This window comes from Mus musculus, chromosome 15 (genome assembly GCF_000001635.26).
Source record: "Mus musculus strain C57BL/6J chromosome 15, GRCm38.p6 C57BL/6J".
Classification (NCBI taxonomy): domain Eukaryota; kingdom Metazoa; phylum Chordata; class Mammalia; order Rodentia; family Muridae; genus Mus; species Mus musculus.
This window is the reverse complement of record NC_000081.6, coordinates 66,379,629-66,400,234: the sequence shown is the minus strand read 5'-3', so window position 1 is coordinate 66,400,234 and position 20,606 is coordinate 66,379,629. Positions and strand designations below refer to the sequence as shown.

The window sequence follows — 20,606 nt, the reverse complement described above, 5'->3', positions numbered from 1 at the left end:
TAATACCAGCCTGCTGTGATAATCATTTGCTGAAACCGACAAAAATAGACATTGAAAGCAATCTTATCACATGGCTATCCACCATAAATGTTAAAGATGACATTTGGATATTGCTTGATAAACAATAATGTTTGCAATGCTTTTTGTCTTCTGGGTCATTTGGGGGTCAGTTAGCATCAGTGGTTTGTTCACTGATAAAACTGGTTGAAGATTTCTGGAAAGTATCCCTCATCCCTTGCCCATGTGGTGCTTTTTGTGAGGCTCAATAAATGGATGGAGGGAGGATGGATGACACTGAGAAAATGAAGCAGAGAATTCAAATCTGGGCTTGTGCGTGCTTTTTGACTCCAAATGCTGTGATTCCTTTCCTTAAGGCGGCACTGAAGCATTATTGGTGACTCGGAGTTTATGATTTCTGTGTTTAACCACAGATTGTTGTGGACTTTCCTCAACAAATGTCCTGTTTCATTTCTTCCCATCAGTTTATTCTTTTCATTTATAAGCAAGTTTTCAACTAAAATAGGAATTGTCCTTGCTTATTTATCCAGATTCATGTGAGTTACTATTGATTTGAAGTCATATTAAATTATTCTCCTAAGCATTGGAAATAGTCATAGATTGGCAGTTCCTATGTTTCTGTGTAAAAAAAAAAAAATTCGGAGGGGGAATCAAGAGCTTAGTTTCTCCTTTACAGCTGCTTCTCAGCCACAGGGTCTTAGAGTGAGTGCCAATTACTAGTAGTAAATCAGACATATATACTTTATTAGCATCCATACATAAAATCTGAGTTCAGGCTACTGCCCCAACTCAGGCTCTAGCCAAGCAAGGGTTGGAAAAAAACAGTGCTCAGAAAAAGTCTTAGGTGGGGTTTGAGTATTCTGTGGAAAACTGAGCCATATCTCTGCATCCTTGTTCTATCCCAGCTCCCCAGAGCAATCCTCCAAGAGTTAACGCAATGTACCAGCATTAAAATGTTAATTTGGACCTCTGTGCCTGTCCTAGAATTGAATTTTCAGAGAGTTGATTATGTTTCTCTCTGTGGGCTCAAGAAACTGTTAATCTCACATTATCTAATTTATTGAACATATTTCGGACCTTACAACTTTTCCATTAGTCATTACTAAACATACATGGGACAAAGACACTGCTCAACGGGTATTACCGACTAGAGGAAGCACACCCCCAAATTATAGGACCATGGAAAAATGAATGCCAGGACCCTGGCCCTCTGAATCCATACTCTACCGGACAGGGTCTCCCTGTGCTTGAAGTGAATACTGGTGATGATAGACTCTCATGTTAACAGAATGCCAGAGTCCATATTTTTTTTCTCATGGCTGATGTCTTGATTCCTTGTAACTTTTAAACTTAAAATTGTCTCTGAAACAATCTGTGCTGAAAATATCTTTTAAAAATAAGAAGCACATTTAGATTCTGGTGCGCAGCAAATTCTCTGTGAAGAAAAGTTCCAAATCTGTGACTCTATTTGCATTTCCACAAAAACAGAGAATCTGTGTGCCTAATATGTGACAAATAACAGTGTTAGAAGCCAGCATTTTAAGGCTCTAATTATGCATAGGTTCTCATTCTTGCTAGTGTGTTTACAACGGGAAGGCATATAAAACAACAAAGCTGATATTTTATTTTATTTTTAAGTCTGATATTTTAATGCATGTAAACTCCACATAAAAGGATTAAAGTATTTTAAAAATAAGAGGTGCTAAGGTGCCACTGTACTCCAAAAGGCAGGTTCTAAGATGTAGATGACTATGCAAAATATCAAGACGCATCTAATGATCAACTCCTGAGAAGGGAGAGAAGATACCAGTAATGGGAGATATGGGAGGTGAGAGAAGCTGAGCAATGATGCAGGCTTAACCAAGGCCTGACCCAGCACCCTTCCCTGAGCTCAGTGGAGAGGGCAAACCAAATCCTTAGTCAAATGGCAGAAAATTATTTTCCTATGTATGAATTTGGTTATGCAGCCAGGTGGACAAATTTAGGATTGTGGCTAAACTAGGCCACCAACTCCCTACCCAAATGCAAATGTGAGTCCAGTGTGCTTAGGTGAGCCAGCAGATGACCCAGGTGGTGACAAGACCTCTGAGTCCCATGTCTAAGAATTCTAGGACCAGGGGTGTCACAGCTGTGTGATAGATGTCAGCTTTCAAAATGATGGCTTCCTCCTGTTCCTCCCGGGCAGGTGTGTCCCGGAATGAGTGTTCTTTCTGTGAAGGAGATGATGAGGCTGCATGACAGGTGATATCCCTCCCTGACATTTGAATGAAAAGGACAAATGACCCTAAATTGTTTACCTGACCGAAGTAATACAAAGAGGGGGTTTTAAAGGCACCAATCTGCCTGCAAATAATCTGTCACAGGAATGCTGCTCAGGGCTGAAGTGAGTCACAAGTAAAGCGTGCAACAAGGATAATAAGAGTAAGTTTAGGCTTGTTGCACAGCTGGGATCCAATACGGAGCAGTGGGTCCTCTTCCTCCTCCACTAGAGGGCTTAGACACTTATTGAGGACACAAATTAGATGACCTCTCTTTGCCTGCAAACAGCCTTTGTTGGGTGGATTTGTCTGTTGAGATCTGAACACGCTTAACACTGAAGTTAGTGCAAAAGAAGTAATAGAATTACAGAATTTTCAGATACAGAAAGGGCCTTTGAGAACACAATTTGTTTCCCTCCTAATTCCAAAGCAGAAGGAAGAGGTCTAACTGGAATTAGGGTGCTGAAACTCCCTCCTAGGGTGCTTTCTGCACAGCATGTTCCTAGGGAGCAACACCCAGGCAGGGTCTGCTCAAATCAGCATCCCGGCCTCAACACTTCCCTTAATCAGTTGGCATGTTGTTGGCTCTCAGATAAAATACATTTGGGAATAAATTAATTCACCAAATCTGTGTGCTTGGCTTTGGCAATCTTTTGTTAGCTTGAGGTTTTGCAAGACTGTTGTGTTTAAGAGGCTTAAATTAAGACTCTTTCATGGAATACGTAGAGAGAAAAAAATAGATAGCTTTTATAGCTTTATAGCTTAAAAATTACATGTAGACCTTGCTGCTTGTTTTCTTTTTTCCCTTTGGGTTTTTGTTTTTGTTTTTTTTTTTTTAAGGGCATATCATGGAAGAACACAGCACTCTACACATGTCATGTTTTTGTTTTAGGTAGGAGAAATGATCACAGGAGGTCAACGAACACCCACGTCTGTGAAAACCACCTCAACTAGTAGCAGGGAACAAACAAACCCCAGGTATGATGTTTGCGCCTGTCTTTATCTATATCACATTGCTCTCTTCATTATTACGTGCTGTCCAGGATGCAGTTTTCAGGGTGGTGTAAGCATTTAATGCTTGAAAATGCTTCAGACCATTCATGTTCCTGTTTGTTTCAACTCCCTAGACTCTGGCTTTCAAGACTGTTGATCTCACAACTTCAACCTGTGTCCATGCAGGTGCCAACTGCTTATGTAAACAGTAGTAAGGCCAACAATATCAGCCATGACTGCTGACATTTGCTGAACATTTGCTTTGTACCCACTTTAATCTATTCAAGCCCCACTTCCAAGGGGGATTTGAGTGTAGCCTGTTGAAACAGTTTAGTTCATAACATGGTTCTTGTTACATCCATGCATGACTCCCTTGTCGCCCAAGCTTCTGGGTTCTCTAGATAAAACCCTCGATTACTGCCCTCTTTGTAGTGTCCTAAGACACTGAGGTCATCTTTAGGCCTCTATCTGAATTCATTTTCCAGAAGAATCTGCCTTCTCTCAAAGGAAAACTCACCCATTTTCAGTATTCTACAGTATTAGAAACTTCTCCTCCAATGTCCTGTCCCTGCCTCCTGGAAAGCTTCAGGGCAAAGCCAATCTCCCCTAAACACTCCAGCACGAAAGGTACTTTACCCAAAGCTTTCCTGGTTCCCAGGCTCTGGAGTTAGACCTCAGTTCCTTGAGCTATCCTACTTCTCATGAATTCTAGACTCTTAACATCCAGATGGTAACATCTATTTTGGACTGAGGCAAACTTATCTCTGTGCTCCAAATGTATATGCTGAATTGCATCATAAAAAATACCTCCACAAGAGCTGTGTTTGTGCTTTGCATCACAAAACCTCAGCTATTTGTGTAGTCAAAGACAACTGTGGAGGTTTTGTAGTGATTTTTAAATATTGGATTTGCTTGAACAACAGACATGGAATTCTACTGAAAACTGACTCTGTGTTTTTAACCTTGGAAAGCCATTCATAATTCCTAATGTGGTGGTTTTTTACTACAGATAAGAGATTCTAGGGTACCATGTCTTATGTGAATATTAGTTATAATCAACCCTAACACCCTCAAGCCATGTAAACAATCTGAACTAACTGGGAAGCAACCGTGGGATAGGAAGACAAATCACTTTGGTTTGGAGGTGTTTATCAGACCCAGGAAAACTATTATTACCATCATTTGCTGGCAGTTGGAGATGTCTTAGCAAAGTACTTCTACAAAGTGGTTCCCATTTTCATTGTGGAGTAAACTCGTTTCACAAGCCCACATCCAGGGCTTATGTGCAGATTGTTTCAGGAGCCTTCCTCACTCACAAACGTCAGTGTACGCCTCGACTCTTCTTTGTGTACATTGTTTCTGACTGGACTCCCCTAACAACAGTGGACAGAATCTCTATGAACAAGTGGTGTTCACCAACCCCAGCTGGGATGCTGAAGTGTAAGTTGAAATAAAGACTGCAGGTGTAGGTTGAGGAGAACTGAGTCCTCAGAGGCCTCCATTCTGCCTTCCCCAGGATTCAACCCCTGCCCGTGGACACCAGCGCGTATTTCTTTATAGCTTTTGCAGAGTCCCAGCTGAGGAGTTCTTCTAATGCCTCTATTAACTAAACAGCTGTCAATTGCAGCTGCACATGGGGATGGAGGTTGACCAGGTTGTTGATCTTTAGAGAAGAGGACACCAATGCAGCAATAGTCTGGGAGAGCTGGAGGAGACCTCTCCTTTCTCCTGACTGGAACAGTCTGCTACTCAAGCTGTATAGACAGAGCAGGTCGGGGAGAGAAGGGGTTGGATTTATCCATCACGGCTAGAGGGAAACACCTGGTGAACATGTGTTGCTCTTCACACTATGATGCAGAGAAAATGGCACAGGTTCCTCGAAGGTGGAGGTATTTCTGAGTGCAGGTGCTGCGACCCTCAACAAAACAATCTTTCACTATCAAAATAGCACTGCACAAAAACGCTTCTCTCACTGAGATGCAAAGTGGAATTCATCCAAGATCATAAAACAAGTACAAGGTCAGTCAATCCAGATCCATTATCATTGCCTTCCTGCTCTGTCTACTAGTAAATGTAAGACATTTACAATGGTTGTATGGTTGATGCTTTCTTTGCCTTATTCTAGAACTCTTATTCTACCCTCGTGTTCTAGGTCTTTATAATCTTGCCTTTTGTGTATAGGTGTGCTCTATCAGCAATTGAGTTTTGTTTAAAGTATGTTTTCCAGTCTCAATGTCTCAAAAAGTTGGAAATTAAGGCACAAATCGTGTATCTGAATATGCAGGTCTTGATTCTGTTTCTGGACTGTACCTGTTCCATTTCCTCAACTTGCATAGCTTTAAAATGGGTTTTTATAACTCTTAGCCAAAGTCTTCTTTTCTTCTTGAAGAGCAGTTTGGCTGTTCTTGTCTCTTTGTGTACCTACATTAATTTTAAAGTCAACTTTTCTGATTTCACATGCAAATCATATCAGTCCATTTGTCATTGCTACATTGAAAAAAAAAACAGAAGCAGGCTAACTATAAACAGATGAGCCTTATGCAGCTCACAGTTTTGGAAGTGCAAAGCCTTGTAAAGGCAGCTCAGGTGTGCGACTTTGCATCTGAGGCACACGTGTAAGGGAAAATCGCATCACCAATCAGGAGGCTCGACAAGTTCAGACTCTACTTATTTGACCTCAGAAGGATTAAGTCCAAAGAGGAGTCCAGCGCCTCTGCATTCCTTTTTAAAGTCTGAATGTGGGATGACCTCAGAAATTGTCAGCAGGCCCCAGCCCAGGAAACTTAAGGGTTGAAACTATGGCACATGCTTATTCTCTCAGTATCTCTGTCTTTATCTTTCTCTAACTCTGGGTCTTCTCTTCCATCCCTCCCCACCCCCACACTTTAGAGGTTATATTTAGAATTCTATATGCAAATCAATTAAGGAGATTAGTCCTTCTAGAATTAGCATTTTTACAGTCTCTTTAATGTCTCAAAATGTTTATAGTTTTTTCAATAAGTGTATTCATGTTTTATTAATTTTAGGAGTATAATATTCATATACTATTATAAATACATCCTATTATCTATTTCTGGTAGGCAGCACTGAAATTTGCTCTTTTGAGGAAAAATATTTCCAACCTTAAACCAACCTTTTGAAACTGTGGAACTCAGTGACATTTACTATCGTCACACTATTGTACTGTCAATATCACCCAACAATATTACGGATACTTCCCAGTATCTCAGTCTTTTACTATATGTGTGTTCCTTTTAGATTTTCCTTATCTTCAAACAGTGCTTATTTCTTCACAAGTTTCATCTCATGATTTCTCTTTTACGCCTTGCTATGTATTACACTACAATATTAAATAAGGAAAGTTAATGATCTCTAGCTAAAATGTCTCTTCAGATCCAATGTGATCTGTAGCTGATGGTACTTTGGAGTTGGAGGCTGTGGAACTTTCAGGAGGTATGACCTAATTGGCAGAGGTATGTCTCTAGGGGTAATGCCTGTCACCAACTTCTGTCATCCTCTGATTTCTGTTCTGCCATGATATGAGCTTCCCATGTCACATATCCTGTGACCATGACCTAACCTTCATCATCATGTATTCTTAATCATGGTAGGGTGAAACTGTGAACAAATATAAACCTTTGTCACTTTAAGTTGTTTCTATCAGGTATTTGGTTCATAGTATTACTACAGAAATTTGTACCAGAAAAACCTGGCTATGTGGATCCATGGCTTTTGAACCAAGTCTATGGGTGAAATTTGGAGGAGTTTGGAAATGTAGGCTTGAAAAGCCCTGGATTATGGATTGTGTTTGGGATTAGGAATACCAGGATGTACTAGAAATGAGCACAATGAAGAATATGTTTATAAGGCTTTAGGTGGAACAAGAATTGTACTGGAAATTGGGCTAGAGGCCTGTATATATACATTAACTTTTCTAATTGATGTGACAAAATATCTGATAAAAGCAACTTAAGGAACAATGGGTTTAATTTTATTCAAAATTCCAGGGCAAAGGCCATCATGGCAGGGAAGTGGCCATAGCAGGAGCTTGAAGAAGCCACTGGTCAAATTGCATCCAAAGTCAGGAAGCAGAGGGAAAAGAATGCTTGTTCTCAGGTCATGAATCAGTGGCACCAACTAAAAGGTGGGCCTTCCTAACTCATTTAACCTACCTAATTAGAGTCCCTTACAGACATGCCCAGAGACATACCTCCATGATAATTCTAAATACCATATTCACAAATCAAATACTTTGTCTACTAACCATTATTCATGCTACATTTGGATAAAGATTTTTAAAAATCTGCCTTATTCTGAAACTTCCAGTAAGTCTGAATTCAAAGATAATAGGATGCCAAGTTGACAAAAAACCAGGCTCCTGCTATTCAGGCTCTGCTTCCCAATGCATAGCAATTTGATCTGCTTGTGATCACAACCAGTGGATCCTGACAGGGTAAGCAAAGCGAGATGGCGAGGAGCTAGGAGACTTCAGGAAGCAATGAGCATGTTGAGAACAGATTCTCAGGAGGCAGCTCAGTGAGACAGCTCATTTTAATGGGGGAACAAAGGCTCTTTGAATGTCTACAGGATGAGTAGGGGCAATTGGAATGTGTGCATATTATTGAGTGGGGCTAGGATGCTGGGGATACCTTATTTGCAAAAGGAGGAATTCCAGGTGATCTTGGACATGACCTTATAAGAGGAAAGGCTACCAGGCAATGTGACTTCCTCCAGTAGGGCAAAGGTGGGGGCACAGGGCTATGTGCCCCAGGATATACAAGCCTGGCAATTTCAGGACAAGATTTCCAGAGTTTGAACATGCCTCAACTTACTCTTGTTCCAGGCCTGCTCTCCACTTCATCCCATGATTCTCTGGCTCCACATAGACCAAAGGAATATAGTTACAGATGAGACTATAGTTTGGCTAAATGTGGTATTGTTTGTGTTGTTCTGGGTAGCTGTGGAAGCTTCTACCAAGTTTACAGGGAAGTCTGTGATGGCTATGCAGTGTGTTAGCACATTCCATGCAGGAAGTCCTTAAATGATCTAAGTATAAAGCTATGATAGTAAAATCTAAATTACCATGACCATGGGGACCATCAAAGGAGGCCATATGTTTAGAGCTGTGCAGTCCCTTGGAATTCACATGATTCATGCCAATCAAGATTTAGTTTTTGGCCGGGCAATGGTGACTCATTGAATGCCTTTTATCCCAGCACTCGGGAGGCGGAGGCAGGTGGATTTCTAAGTTTGAGGCTAGCCTGATCTACAGAGTGAGTTCCAGGACAGCCAGGGCTATACAGAGAAACCCTGACTTGAAAAATCAAAAAACAAACAAACAAAAAACAAACAAACAAGAATTTAATTCGTGTTCTTCTGTTGGGTTTCGGTCTCTCTTTGGTCCCATATCCCATAGAAGAATTCCTCCCTTTTGGGATGGAACTTTTGCTCTGTGCTATTGTATAGTAAAAATATCTAATGCTGTTTTATATCTTACAGGGGCTCACACCTAAGATATCTCCTTGAGTATCAGTAGAGAGTAAGCATGAACTTAGGTTTGTGGGTATTGCTAGAGCTGTTAAAACTTTTGTGATTGAATCTGGCCCCTTTCACATCTGGACTATCACTGAGCTACATCCGCAGTTCTCCTTTTTACTTTTAGTGTGTGTCTCCTTAAGACTTACTTAAGGATTGTACTGCTAATCCTTGGACACATGTTTTCGTCTACACAGACCCTGTTAAGGTTACAGGCACAGATCACTGTGCCTGACAACTCTGGAGAATCTTGAAGCTTGACTAAATGCATTTTGCTTTTTGACATGACCATGGGCTTTTGGGAGGCCAAGTGTGAAATGATATGGTTAGATTTTGTAATGTCTCCTACAGGTTCATATTGGTTAAAGAGATATTTTATTTTGTGTGTATGAGTGCTTTTCCTGGAAGAATATAAGTATATTGCTTGTATACCAGTGGTCAGCAGAAACCAGATGGTGAGCCCTGTAGAACTGGAATTGAGGATAGTTGTAAGCTACCACATCATATCTGGAAACTGAAAATAAGTCCTCTGCAAAAGCAGCAAGTGCTACAACTGGAAAGCCACCATCTCTCAAGTACCCGGGCTTATATTTCCAACTCTTGTTCCTCAGTGAGAGGCTGTACAACTTTAGAGAGTGGTGAGTTGAGCTGGAAGAAGCAGGTCACTAGGGGAGGCCTTTGGAGGTTTTCCTAGCTTCTAGTTTATATTTCATTCTCTCTGCTTTCTGGTCCCTCCTGATACCAGTGTGCCTCTGCCATGTGCTCTTAACCCACTGCTAACTGAGCTTTTCTGCCAGTTTTTCTTATTTAAAAAAAAAATGGGTCATAGCTATGTGAAGTAACTAATACAGCAAGTGACGTCAAGCATCTTTATCTTACTGCCCACCTCAAAGGGAAGTTTGTATCTTATTATGAAGTTCAAGGCAGTTTAAATATAGTAGTGGTTGTATAATACACACTTTCATATTCTAATAGCTGATTGCTTCTTGTTTTGTTTCTGTTTTTATTTCTGCTTTTACTGGTCCTCTTGATTGAGTGCAAAATACTCTTTTTACTTGAGTGCTTTGTATATTGCCCTCCCCTTCTGTGTGTGTGTGTGTGTGTGTGTGTGTGTGTGTGTGTGTGTGCTCTCACTGGACTTAGGCAAGATGTTAAGCAATACATAGCCAATCTGCTTTATATTCTTTTGCCTTCTCAGAGGCCAGAGAGGTGCTTGTCCTGGGGGGGCTTCATGCATGCTTCAGGACAGGTGGCTCAGAGCAGGCCATTATGTGCTGTCTGTCACCTAAATTCCAGACAGAGGCTTTAAAAACACAAGGTGTTGTAAGTTTGACAGCTTATGATAAACATTTCAGCCCTCCTGGGCCACACTGAAGCAGTTTCCCTTAGCGTGAATAATTTGTCTCAGTGAAGAGAATAATTGTCTGTGGATGATAGTAAAGCTTTCCTCAGAAATCCTTGAGGTCTCCTTTGTGATTCACCTGTAGGGCCTTCCAAAGGCTCCAAGCAGTATCCTTATCTGACACTGACACACTAAGTACCATTGGGTGTGCTCAATCATATGGCCCAAGTGGTAGAGTAGCTTGCATCATAGCCTGGACTTGTTGATGAGCCTACTCCTATTGCAGATCCCATACAAAACCATCAATTTCTGAGTCACTTGGTATATGGGTTGGAGTAAAACATCCAAGAATGTGTTTTCCCAAGAATCCAACAGGCACACATTGCTCTTCTTTCTTGGTGGTGGGAGTGGCCAGGTGCAATATCTCATCTTTCACCTTAGAAGAATATATTTGTATGTGCTACACCAATGTACTCCTAAAAATTTCACTAAGGTAGAAAGCCCTTAAAATTTGGTTGGATTAACTATCCTCTGATGTGCATATGTGCTACCAACAAGTCCAGAGTGGCTGCGACCTTCCAATTACTTGGTATAATCAGCATGTCATCAATATAGTGGATCAGTTTGAGATTTTGTAGAAGAGAGCGATGATCAAGATCCCTTTCACTGTAGCAATGAGAGGATGAGAGGAACCTGCCTTGAAGCCAGCAGAAGAGTGTTTAAAAGTGTGGTTTTGTGTGTGTATAAAATAGAATATATACGTAAAATAGAATTTTATTTATCAGTTTGGAGTCATGAAATTATGACACTTGTAGGAAAATGCATAAAAATGGAGATCATAATGTTAAGAGAAATTATCCAGGGTAAGATAAATATTACATGCACTGTGTATGTTACATGAAAGTAGATAAACTAATGTTATATAACATGAAGCAGAAGGAAAGACTATTTGGAGAGTGCAGGAGAATCAGCCAGAAAGGAAATGAAGGAGGGGTAAAATAAGAGCATAGTATAATGATAAATGTATATGTGTGTACATATGTGTGTATATATATATATATATATGTATATGTATATATATACATATATACATATACATATATATATATACATATATACATATCACAGTGAAACGCATTACATTACTTTGTGTTCTAACTACAAAACTTAAGTTCACAGAGTATCAATGCCCTTTCCTCCATAGCTCCCACTGTCCAGCCATTTTCTGTTTACTCCTTCTGTTTACTCCTTGGTACTTCAGCAGCATGGAAGGTGCCAGCACCAGAGATCTTGCCAAGTAGCCCGGGGCACAGCACCATTATCTGTGCCTTCTTCCTTAGATTGTGGGCACAAGTTATGTTTTGTCTTTAAGTTTAAGAGTACTGACCATAGCACAAGGTGCCTGAAGGAAGTGCAGTGACGATCACACTGAACTAAATGACCTACTCTCACCTTTGGAGTAATGTCCTTGAACTTTGCCCTCTTTTCCACATGGTTCTCCAGCAGAAATGTCTGAGTGCTTTGTCTACTTCACAGCTATGAGATAATTTGGCCTGGACAGTACTTGGTGTATGCTGTCACTAATTCAGCTTTAAAGATAAGTTGTGGGTATAACCAGGGATGGCTTAAAAAAAAAAAAAAAGGAGATGACTAATTCTGATCTGAAGGTCTTTTTGATGGAGTCTTTAGAAGCAAAGTCTGAGGATAAAAAGCTGCTGACTGTGCCTTCTTTTCTCTGAGTGACAGTATATGCATTGCTAAGGTTATACACTTGGACTTGTTCTCCATCCTTGATTGTTTATCTCTGAGGTTTGACTGACATCTCCTGTTTGGCTGCTTCAGAAGGTGTCAGCAGTGGCGGTCAGCTGAGGACTTAAAGGGAATATCAAAGGCTTGCATAGGGAGGCAGTGGCTAGCATCTCCATGAGGGACCCAGGCTCATGGTTTTTAAGAATATAGGGCTCAGAACAATTGTACTCATTGTTAATATTTATTACAGAAAAAAAAAAAAAAACCAAAAGCAGCATCAGCCAAAAGGACGTCTGAAGATAACTAGGGGCAAGCTTTTTTTTAAAAAAACAAAACAAAACAAAACAATTTTTTCATTAGATATTTTCTTCATTTACATGTCAAATGCTGTCCCCAAAGTCCCCTATACACTCCCCCCACCCTGCTCCCCAACCCACCCACTCCAAATTCCTGGCCCTGGCATTCCCCTTTATTGGGGCATATAATCTTCACAAGAGCATGTTTTCTTATTACCAGTTGGAACATCTTCTGGATATATGCCCAGGCGAGGTATTTCGGGATCCTCCGGTAGTACAATGTATGTCCAATTTTCTGAGGAACTGCCACACTGATTTCCAGAGTGGTTGTACAAGCTTTCAATCCCACCAACAATGGAGGAGTGTTCCTCTTTCTCCACATCCTCACCAGCATCTGTTGTCACCTGAATTTTTGATCTTAGCCATTCTGACTGGTGTGAGATGGAATCTCGGGGTTGCTTTGATTTACATTTCCCTGATGATTAAGGATGCTGAACATTTTTTTTTCAGGTGCTTCTCAGCCATTCGGTATTCCTCAGGTGAGAATTCTTTGTTTAGCTCCGAGCCCCATTTTTTAGTGGGGTTATATGATTTTCTGGAGTCCACCTTCTTGAGTTCTTTATATATATTGGATATTAGTCCCCTATCTGATTTAGGATAGGTAAAGATCCTTTCCCAATCTGTTGGTGGCCTTGTTGTCTTATTGATGGTGTCTTTCGCCTTATAGAAGCTTCGCAATTTCATGAGGTCCCATTTGTCAATTCTCGATCTTACAGCACAAGCCATTGTTGTTCTATTCAGGAATTTTTCCCCTGTGCCCATATCTTCGAGGCTTTTCCCCACTTTCTCCTCAATAAGTTTCAGTGTCTCTGGTTTAATGTGGAGTTCCTTGATCCACTTAGACTTGACCTTAGTACAAGGAGATAGGAATGGATCAATTCGCATTCTTCTATGATAACCGCCAGTTGTGCCAGCACCATTTGTTGAAAATGCTGTCTTTTTTCCACTGGATGGTTTTAGTTCTCTTGTCAAAGATCAAGTGACCGTAGGTGTGTGGGTTCATTTCTGGGTCTTCAGTTCTATTCCATTGGTCTACCTATATGTCGCTGTACTACTACTATGCAGTGTTTATCACAATTGCTCTGTATTACAGCTTTAGGTCAGGCATGGTGATTCCACCAGCAGTTCTTTTATCACTGAGAAGGGTTTTTGCTATCCTAGGTTTTTTGCTATTCCAGATGAATTTGAAAATTGCCCTTTCTAACTTGGTGAAGAATTGAGTTGAAATTTTGATGGGGATTGCATTGACTCTGTAGATTGCTTTCGGCAAGATAGGCATTTTGACTATATTAATCCTGCCAATCCATGAGCATGGGAGATCTTTCCATCTTCTGAGATCTTCTTTCATGTCTTTCTTCAGAGACTTGCAGTTCTTATCAACCAGATCTTTGACTTCCTTAGGTCGAGTCACACCAAGGTATTTTATATTATTTGTGACTATTGTGAAGGGTGTTGTTTCCCTAATTTCTTTCTCAGCCTGTTTATCCTTTGTGTAGAGAAAGGCCATTGACTTGTTTGAGTTAATTTTATATCCAGCAACTGTACTGAAGCTTTTTATCAGATTTAGGAGTTTTCTGGTGGAATTTTTAGGGTCACAAATATATAATATCATCTGCAAATGTGATATTTTGCCTTTTTATTTCCAATTTGTATCCCCTTGACTTCCTTTTGTTGTCTAATTGCTCTGGCTAGGACTTCAAGTACTATATTGAATAGGTAGGGGGAAAGTTGGCAGCCTTGTCTAGTTCCTGATTTTAGTGGGATTGCTTCCAGCTTCTCACCATTTACTTTGATGTTGGCTACTGGTTTGCTGTATATTGTTTTATTATGTTTCGGTATAGGCCTTGAATTCCTGGTCTTTCCAAGACTTTTATCATGAATGGGTGTTTTTTTTTTTTTTTTTTTTTGGTCAAATGCTTTCTCAGCATCTAACGAGATGATCTTGTGGTTTTTGTCTTTGAGTTTGTTTATATAGTGGATTACCTTGATGGATTTCCATATGTTAAATCATACCTGCATCCCTGGAATGAAGCCTACTTGACCATGATATATATTTGTTTTGATGTGTTCTTGGATTCAGTTAGCGAGAATTTTATTGAGTATTTTTGCATCGATATTCGTAAGGGAAATTGGCCTGAAGTTCTCTATCTTTGTTGGGTCTTTATGTAGTTTAGGTATCAGAGTACTTGTGGCTTCATAGAATGAATTGGGTAGAGTATCTTCTGTTTCTATTTTGTGGAATAGTTTGAGAATAATTGGAATTAGGTCTTTTTTGAAGGTCTGAGAGAACTCTGCACTAAACCCTTCTGGTCCTGGGCTTTTTGTTGTTGTTGTTGTTGTTGGGAAACTATTAATGACTGCTTCTATTTCTTTAGGGGATATGGGACTGTTTAGGGCATTAATCTGATCTTGATTTAACTTTGGTACCCCGGTATCTGTATAGAAATTTGTCCATTTCATCCATGTTTTTCAGTTTTGTTGAGTATAGCCTTTTGTAGTAGGATCTGATGATGTTTTGGATTTCCTCAGTTTCTGTTATTATGTCTCCCTTTTCATTTCTGATTTTATTAATTAGGATACTGTCCCTGTGCCCTCTAGTTAATCTGGCTAAGGGTTTATCTATCTTGTTGATTTTCTCAAAGAACCAGCTCCTGTTTTGTTTGATTCTTTGAATAGTTCTTTTTGTTTCCACTTGGTTGATTTCAGCCCTGAGTTTGATTACTTCCTGCCCAGTACAACTCTTGGGTGAATTTGCTTCCTTTTTTTCTAGAGCTTTTAGGTGTGCTATCAGGCTGCTCCTCTTAGGACTCTTTCCTCTTAGGACTGCTTTCATTGTGTCCCATAAGTGTGGGTATGTTGTGGCTTCATTTTCATTAAACTCTAAAAAGGCTTTAATTTCTTTCTTTATTTCTTCCTTGACCAAGGTTTCATTGAGTAGAGTGTTCTTTAGCTTCCATGTGAATTTGGGCTTTCTATTATTTATGTTGTTATTGAAGATTGGCCTTAGTCTGTGGTGATCAGATAGGAATGTATGGGATAATTTCAATATTTTTGTATCTGTTGAGGCCTGTTTTGTGACCAATTATATGGTCGATTTTGGAGAAGGTGCCATGAGGTTCTGAGAAGACGGTATATCCTTTTGTTTTAGGGTAAAATGTTCTGCAGATATATGTTAAGTACATTTCTTTCATAACTTCTGTTAGTTTCAATGTGTCTCGGTTTAGTTTCTGTTTCCAGGATCTGTCAGGTGAGGTGTTGAAATCTGCCACTATTTTTTTGTTTTGGTTTGGTTTTTTGAGACAGGTTTTCTCTGCATAGCCCTGGCTGTCCTGGAACTCACTCTGTAGACCAGGCTGGCCTTGAACTCAGAAATCTGCATGCCTCTGCCTCTGGAGTGTGCCACCATGCCCGGCTTGAAGTCTTCCACTATTATTGTGTGAGATGCAATATGTGCTTTGAGTTTACCATAGTTTCTTTAATGGATGTGAATGCCTTTGCATTTGGAGCATAGATATTCAGAATTCAGAGTTCCTCTTGGAAGATTTTACCTTTAATGAGTATGAAGTGCCCCTCCTTGTCTTTTTTGATAACTTTGGGTTGGGAGTCGATTTTATTCGATATTAGAGTGGCTACTCCAGCTTATTTCTTCTGACCATTTGCTTGGAAAATTGTTTTCCAACCTTTTACCCTGAGGTAGTGTCTGTCTTTTTCCCTGAGGTGGGTTTCCTGTAAGCAGCAAAAAGTTGGGTCCTGGGTGGGTATGGGGGACTTTTGGTATAGCATTGGAAATGTAAATGAGCTAAATACCTAATAAAAAAATGGAAAAAAAAAGTTTGGTCCTGTTTATGTAGCCAGTATGTTAGTCTATATCTTTTTATTGAGGAATTGAGTCCATTGATATTAAGAGATATTAAGGAAAAGTAATTGTTGCTTCCTATAATGTTTGTTGTTAGAGTTGTGATTCTCTTCTTGCTATTGTCTTCTTTTAGGTTTGTTGAAGGATTACTTTCTTGCTTTTTCTAGGGTGTGATTTCTATCCTTGTTTTGGTGTTTTCCTTTTATTATCCTTTGAAGGGCTGGATTCATGGAAAGATATTGTGTGAATTTGGTTTTGTCATGGAATACTTTGGTTTCTATGGTAATTGAGAGTTTTGTTGGGTATAGTAGTCTGGGCTGGCATTTGTGTTCTCTTAGGGTCTGTATAACATCTGTCCACGATCTTCTGGCTTTTATATTCTCTGGTTAGAAGTCTGGTGTAATTCTGATAGGCTTGCCTTTATATGTTACTTGACCTTTTTCCCTTACTGCTTTTAATATTCTATCTTTATTTAGTGCATTTTTTGTTCTGATTATTATGTGTCAGGAGGAATTTCTCTTCTCGTCCAGTCTATTTGGAATTCTGTAGGCTTCTTGTATGTTCATGGGCATCTCTTTCTTTAGGTCATAGAAGTTTTCTTCTATAATTTTGTTGAAAATATTTGCTGGCCCTTTAAGTTGAAAATCTTCATTCTCATCTATACCTATTAATCTTAGGTTTGGTCTTCTCATTGTGTCCTGGATTTCCTGGATGTTTTGAATTCTATCTTTTTGCATTTTTCATTTTCTTTGATTATTGTGTCTGTGTTTTCTATGGAATCTTTTGCACCTGAAATTCTTTCTTCCATCTGTTGTATTCTGCTGCCGATGCTCGCATCTATGGTTCCTGATTTCTTTCCTAGAATTTCTGTCTCCAGAGTTGTCTCCCTTTGTGATTTCTTTATTGTTTCTACTTCAATTTTTAGGTCCTGGATGGTTTTGTTCAATTTCTTCACCTGTTTGCTAGTGTTTTCCTATAACTCTTTAAGGGGTTTTTATGTTTCCTCTTTAAGGACTTCTATCTGTTTAGCAGTGTTTTCTTGTAATTCTTTAAGGACTCCTCCTTTATCAGTGTTCTCCTGTATTTCTTTACGTGAGCTATTCATGCCTTTAAAATCCTCTACCAGCATCATGAGATATGATTTTAAATCTGTGTCTTGCTTTTCGGGTGTGTTGGGGTATGCATGACTGGCTGTGGAGGGCATACTGGGTTCTGATGACACCCAGTGGTCTTGGTTTCAGTTAGTAAGATTCTTACATTTGACTTTCGACATCTGGTAATCTCTGGTGTTAGATGTTTTAGCTGTCTCTGGCTGGAGCTTGTTCCTCCCGTGATTCTGTTAGCCTCTGTCAGCACTCCCGGGAGTCCAACTCTCTCCTGAGTCCCAGTGGTCAGAGCACTCTCTGTAGGCAAGCTCTCCTCTTGCAGGGAAGGTACACAGAAGTCTGGAGCTCAGATCCACCTCCTGACTCCAGGGGTCAGAGCCCTCCCTGGAGGCCAACTCTTTTCTGGCAAGGAAGGTGCCCAGAGGTCTGGGTCTTAGCTCTGCCTCCTGGCTGCAGATGAAGGCCAGAAGGGACCCTGTCCAAAAAACTCTGTTGCTTTTGCCACCCATGTGCTCATTTGTGTAGGCTGGTCTCATTGATTCTAAGATCCTGGGTGTGCTACGGTCTGCCAAGTTCGTGCCCAAGATTTGTGGGGCTGGAGCCACCAGACGGAATCCCAGCCTCTGGTTGGGCAGGGTTCCTTTGTCCCTGTTCCTGCTGGCACAGGACGCTCCAGGATTTTTTGGAACAGATGTTGCTTCCACTCACCAGTGATTTCAAGATCCTGGGTGTGCTAGGGCACCTGTGGCACGGAGAGTTCTCTGAGGACCTTGGGACCCTCTGCTGGGTTTGTGCGGAAGATGTAGGGGCAAGCTTTTAAGAGTCTTTTCCTCATTAGAACCTCCATACTTGAAATTTTCACTGGGGGTCTAGAACATGCTAAAATTCTCCTCCCAGGAGGAAAGCACACAGTATGCTGTCCATACCTGCTGCTGGCACAGTGTGAATCCTGACTTTCAAGGAAGTTACATGTCATTAAAGAGATGGAGGGAAGCCAGCCCCAGTCTTTCAAGTCTTTATATACCTATAGTTAATTCTGAGGGGAAGGTGTAGCTAGGTCTCATCTTTCTACAATCGCTGTTTATCTGAGTACTGGTTTCCCCTTCTTCAGATGCTACCTGGGTCACTTGTTTGCACAGGCAAGTCCATTCTTGCCTACGTTCCTGCACCCCAGCATACAGAGTTTATTTACAGCCCACAGGCTGGACTACGGAATGCATAGTATTTATATGCTTGGTATTCTTCCTCAACAAGTCCATGGATATTATTCAAAACACTGAGAGGAATTAGTTCAAATGTCCAGAAGGGCTGAGCAGAGTCTAAGAATAAGGAGGAGATTTCAAGCACTATATTCCCAAGAATAGATTTTCCACATCCCAACAGACAGTATCTGCTGGACACATTTCACCTAAGGATGTCACTTTGTAACTCCTCCATAAAGCCAAGACAATTTCTTATATAAATCCATTATTTCTCCTAAGAAGGATAATACTTTTTTCACTTACAAAATAATCATTTATTCAAATACAACTGGATGTCAAGGGAGAACATTTAAAAATGCAAAATTTCAGCCTTGAGGATGTCAGCATTCTCTGAAAACAGACCAGTATGATAGAGATAGATTTCCACGATGCTTTAATAAATTCCATGTTCTCACATTGTACTGCACTATGACGAGAAATCTGGCATTTTATAATGCACGGTGTCTGTCCTCAGTCTACTGTGGTTCCAGGATCAGAGAGGCATTTGACCTGTGTCTGTTAAGTGGATCAATGAATGAATTGTGCAGTGATTACAAAACAATATGTCTGGATACATGAGGAATCATTGGGCGAGGGCGGGGGGGGGGGTAGAAATGTGTAGGTCACTGGTCTGGAGTCTAGGTGCAACGAATAAAAATTGCTGTTAAAGGAACACAGGAATGTGTGTCATGAACAGAGTTCATCGAAACACTGGGAGTTTTTGACAATGGAGTCTCTCACTGGTCCTCTGCAATCATACCACCTCTGGAAGTATTGGGCATGGGCAGTAGGAGCAAGTACCTGTGCTAACGGAAGCTGTGGGCTGAGCTTTATTGTGTACCTGAACTTGTCTAAATATCTCCACCATAACAAAGCTCAGGACTTACACTTGGCTAGAGTTCTGTTGATCCTGGCCTGTGACTCTGCTTTTTAATTTCCTAGTTAAGAGAGCTTCTCAAATTCTGCATCTCCTGCTGCCTATATAATAGTAGCACAGCCCTGATTGCTAGTTTTTCTTCCATGGGTAAAAATCTTATTTCTAGAATTCATTATAATTATTGAAACCAAGGACAGTGTTTCTTTGCAATCTCTATGCCATATAGACACCATGCGCGAAGCATTCACTGAATGAATATATGGGTTTACTTTCTTTGAAGCTTAATTTTAAACAATGTAACATTATTTCCTACTTGTCTTGTTCTGTTGTAGAAAAAAGCAGATAGAAAGATTGGAAGTTGACCCCAGCAAGCATTCTTGCCCTGATGTGTCTACCATAGTACAAGAGAAAAGACACAGACCCAAAAGAATGGAATCTCAACCCCGAGATGAACCCAGTGAGGAAGATCCAGACTTTGAGGATAACCCAGAAGTGCCTCCACTAATTTGAAATAGGAGGCTGTGTTGTCATTGACCCTGACCCACAGACTCATGTTGCTTGGTGTTGACAGTGGCTATGTGTCATTCATGGAGTAAACATAGTTCATTATCATTTTTACCTGATGCTATAATGCTTTCCATGCATTGTAATATATTTGAGTTTACAATTAAATTGCATACCTTAAATATGCTATAACTTATCACTCATCTATAATTGAACTTCGAGCTTGAAAATGTGAAGTAATTTAATAGAACTACGACATTCAACATTAAGAATAAGTCATTTAGTCTTCACTTATGCAATAGATTGTGTTATATGGAAAAGGTCTTTAGCAAATTGTTCAAACTCAGAAGTTAAAACTGTACTCTCAGGTCGAACGAAAATGCCCTGACATGATTTTAAATAGTATTTTTTTATTTTTCTTCTCACGTTTCTGCTTTCTCTAGTGGCATGATGTAATGGCAAGAATAAGAACTTTGACATTAGATTTCCTGTATTTAGATTCCTGCTGAGTCACTGAATAAAGACTTTCAGCTGGTCCTTGATTTCCTCAGGGTGGGGTGACTTCATTTGTACTATGCTGATAGTAATGATTGCCTCATAGGTTATTCTCAAGGCCAGCCATGCAACTCACCTTACACAAGGCCACACTGACATCCCCTTGCTTGCTCACCCCATTACTTTTCTTCTTTCTTTATGAGGTGTGGCCAAAGTGGAGACATCTTGTGACTGCTTTGAGATTTTAAAATCCATATGTTCTCTTCAGTTGCTCTT

The 20,606-nt window shown here is 40.2% G+C and overlaps 1 protein-coding gene across 2 annotated transcripts in view; it reads left to right on the top strand.

Annotated features, from left to right (window-relative positions):
* Window positions 1-20,377, top strand: part of Lrrc6 (leucine rich repeat containing 6 (testis)) — a 121,064-nt gene extending 100,687 nt beyond the window's left edge. For both annotated transcript variants that reach the window (XM_030248662.1, NM_019457.2), the window contains exons 11-12: window positions 3,169-3,254; window positions 19,664-20,377. In XM_030248662.1, the coding sequence (XP_030104522.1) occupies window positions 3,169-3,254; window positions 19,664-19,841 (264 nt within the window). In that variant the 3' untranslated portion in view covers window positions 19,842-20,377. The remainder of the gene's footprint in view (window positions 1-3,168; window positions 3,255-19,663) is intronic.
* Window positions 20,378-20,606: the final 229 nt, after the last annotated feature.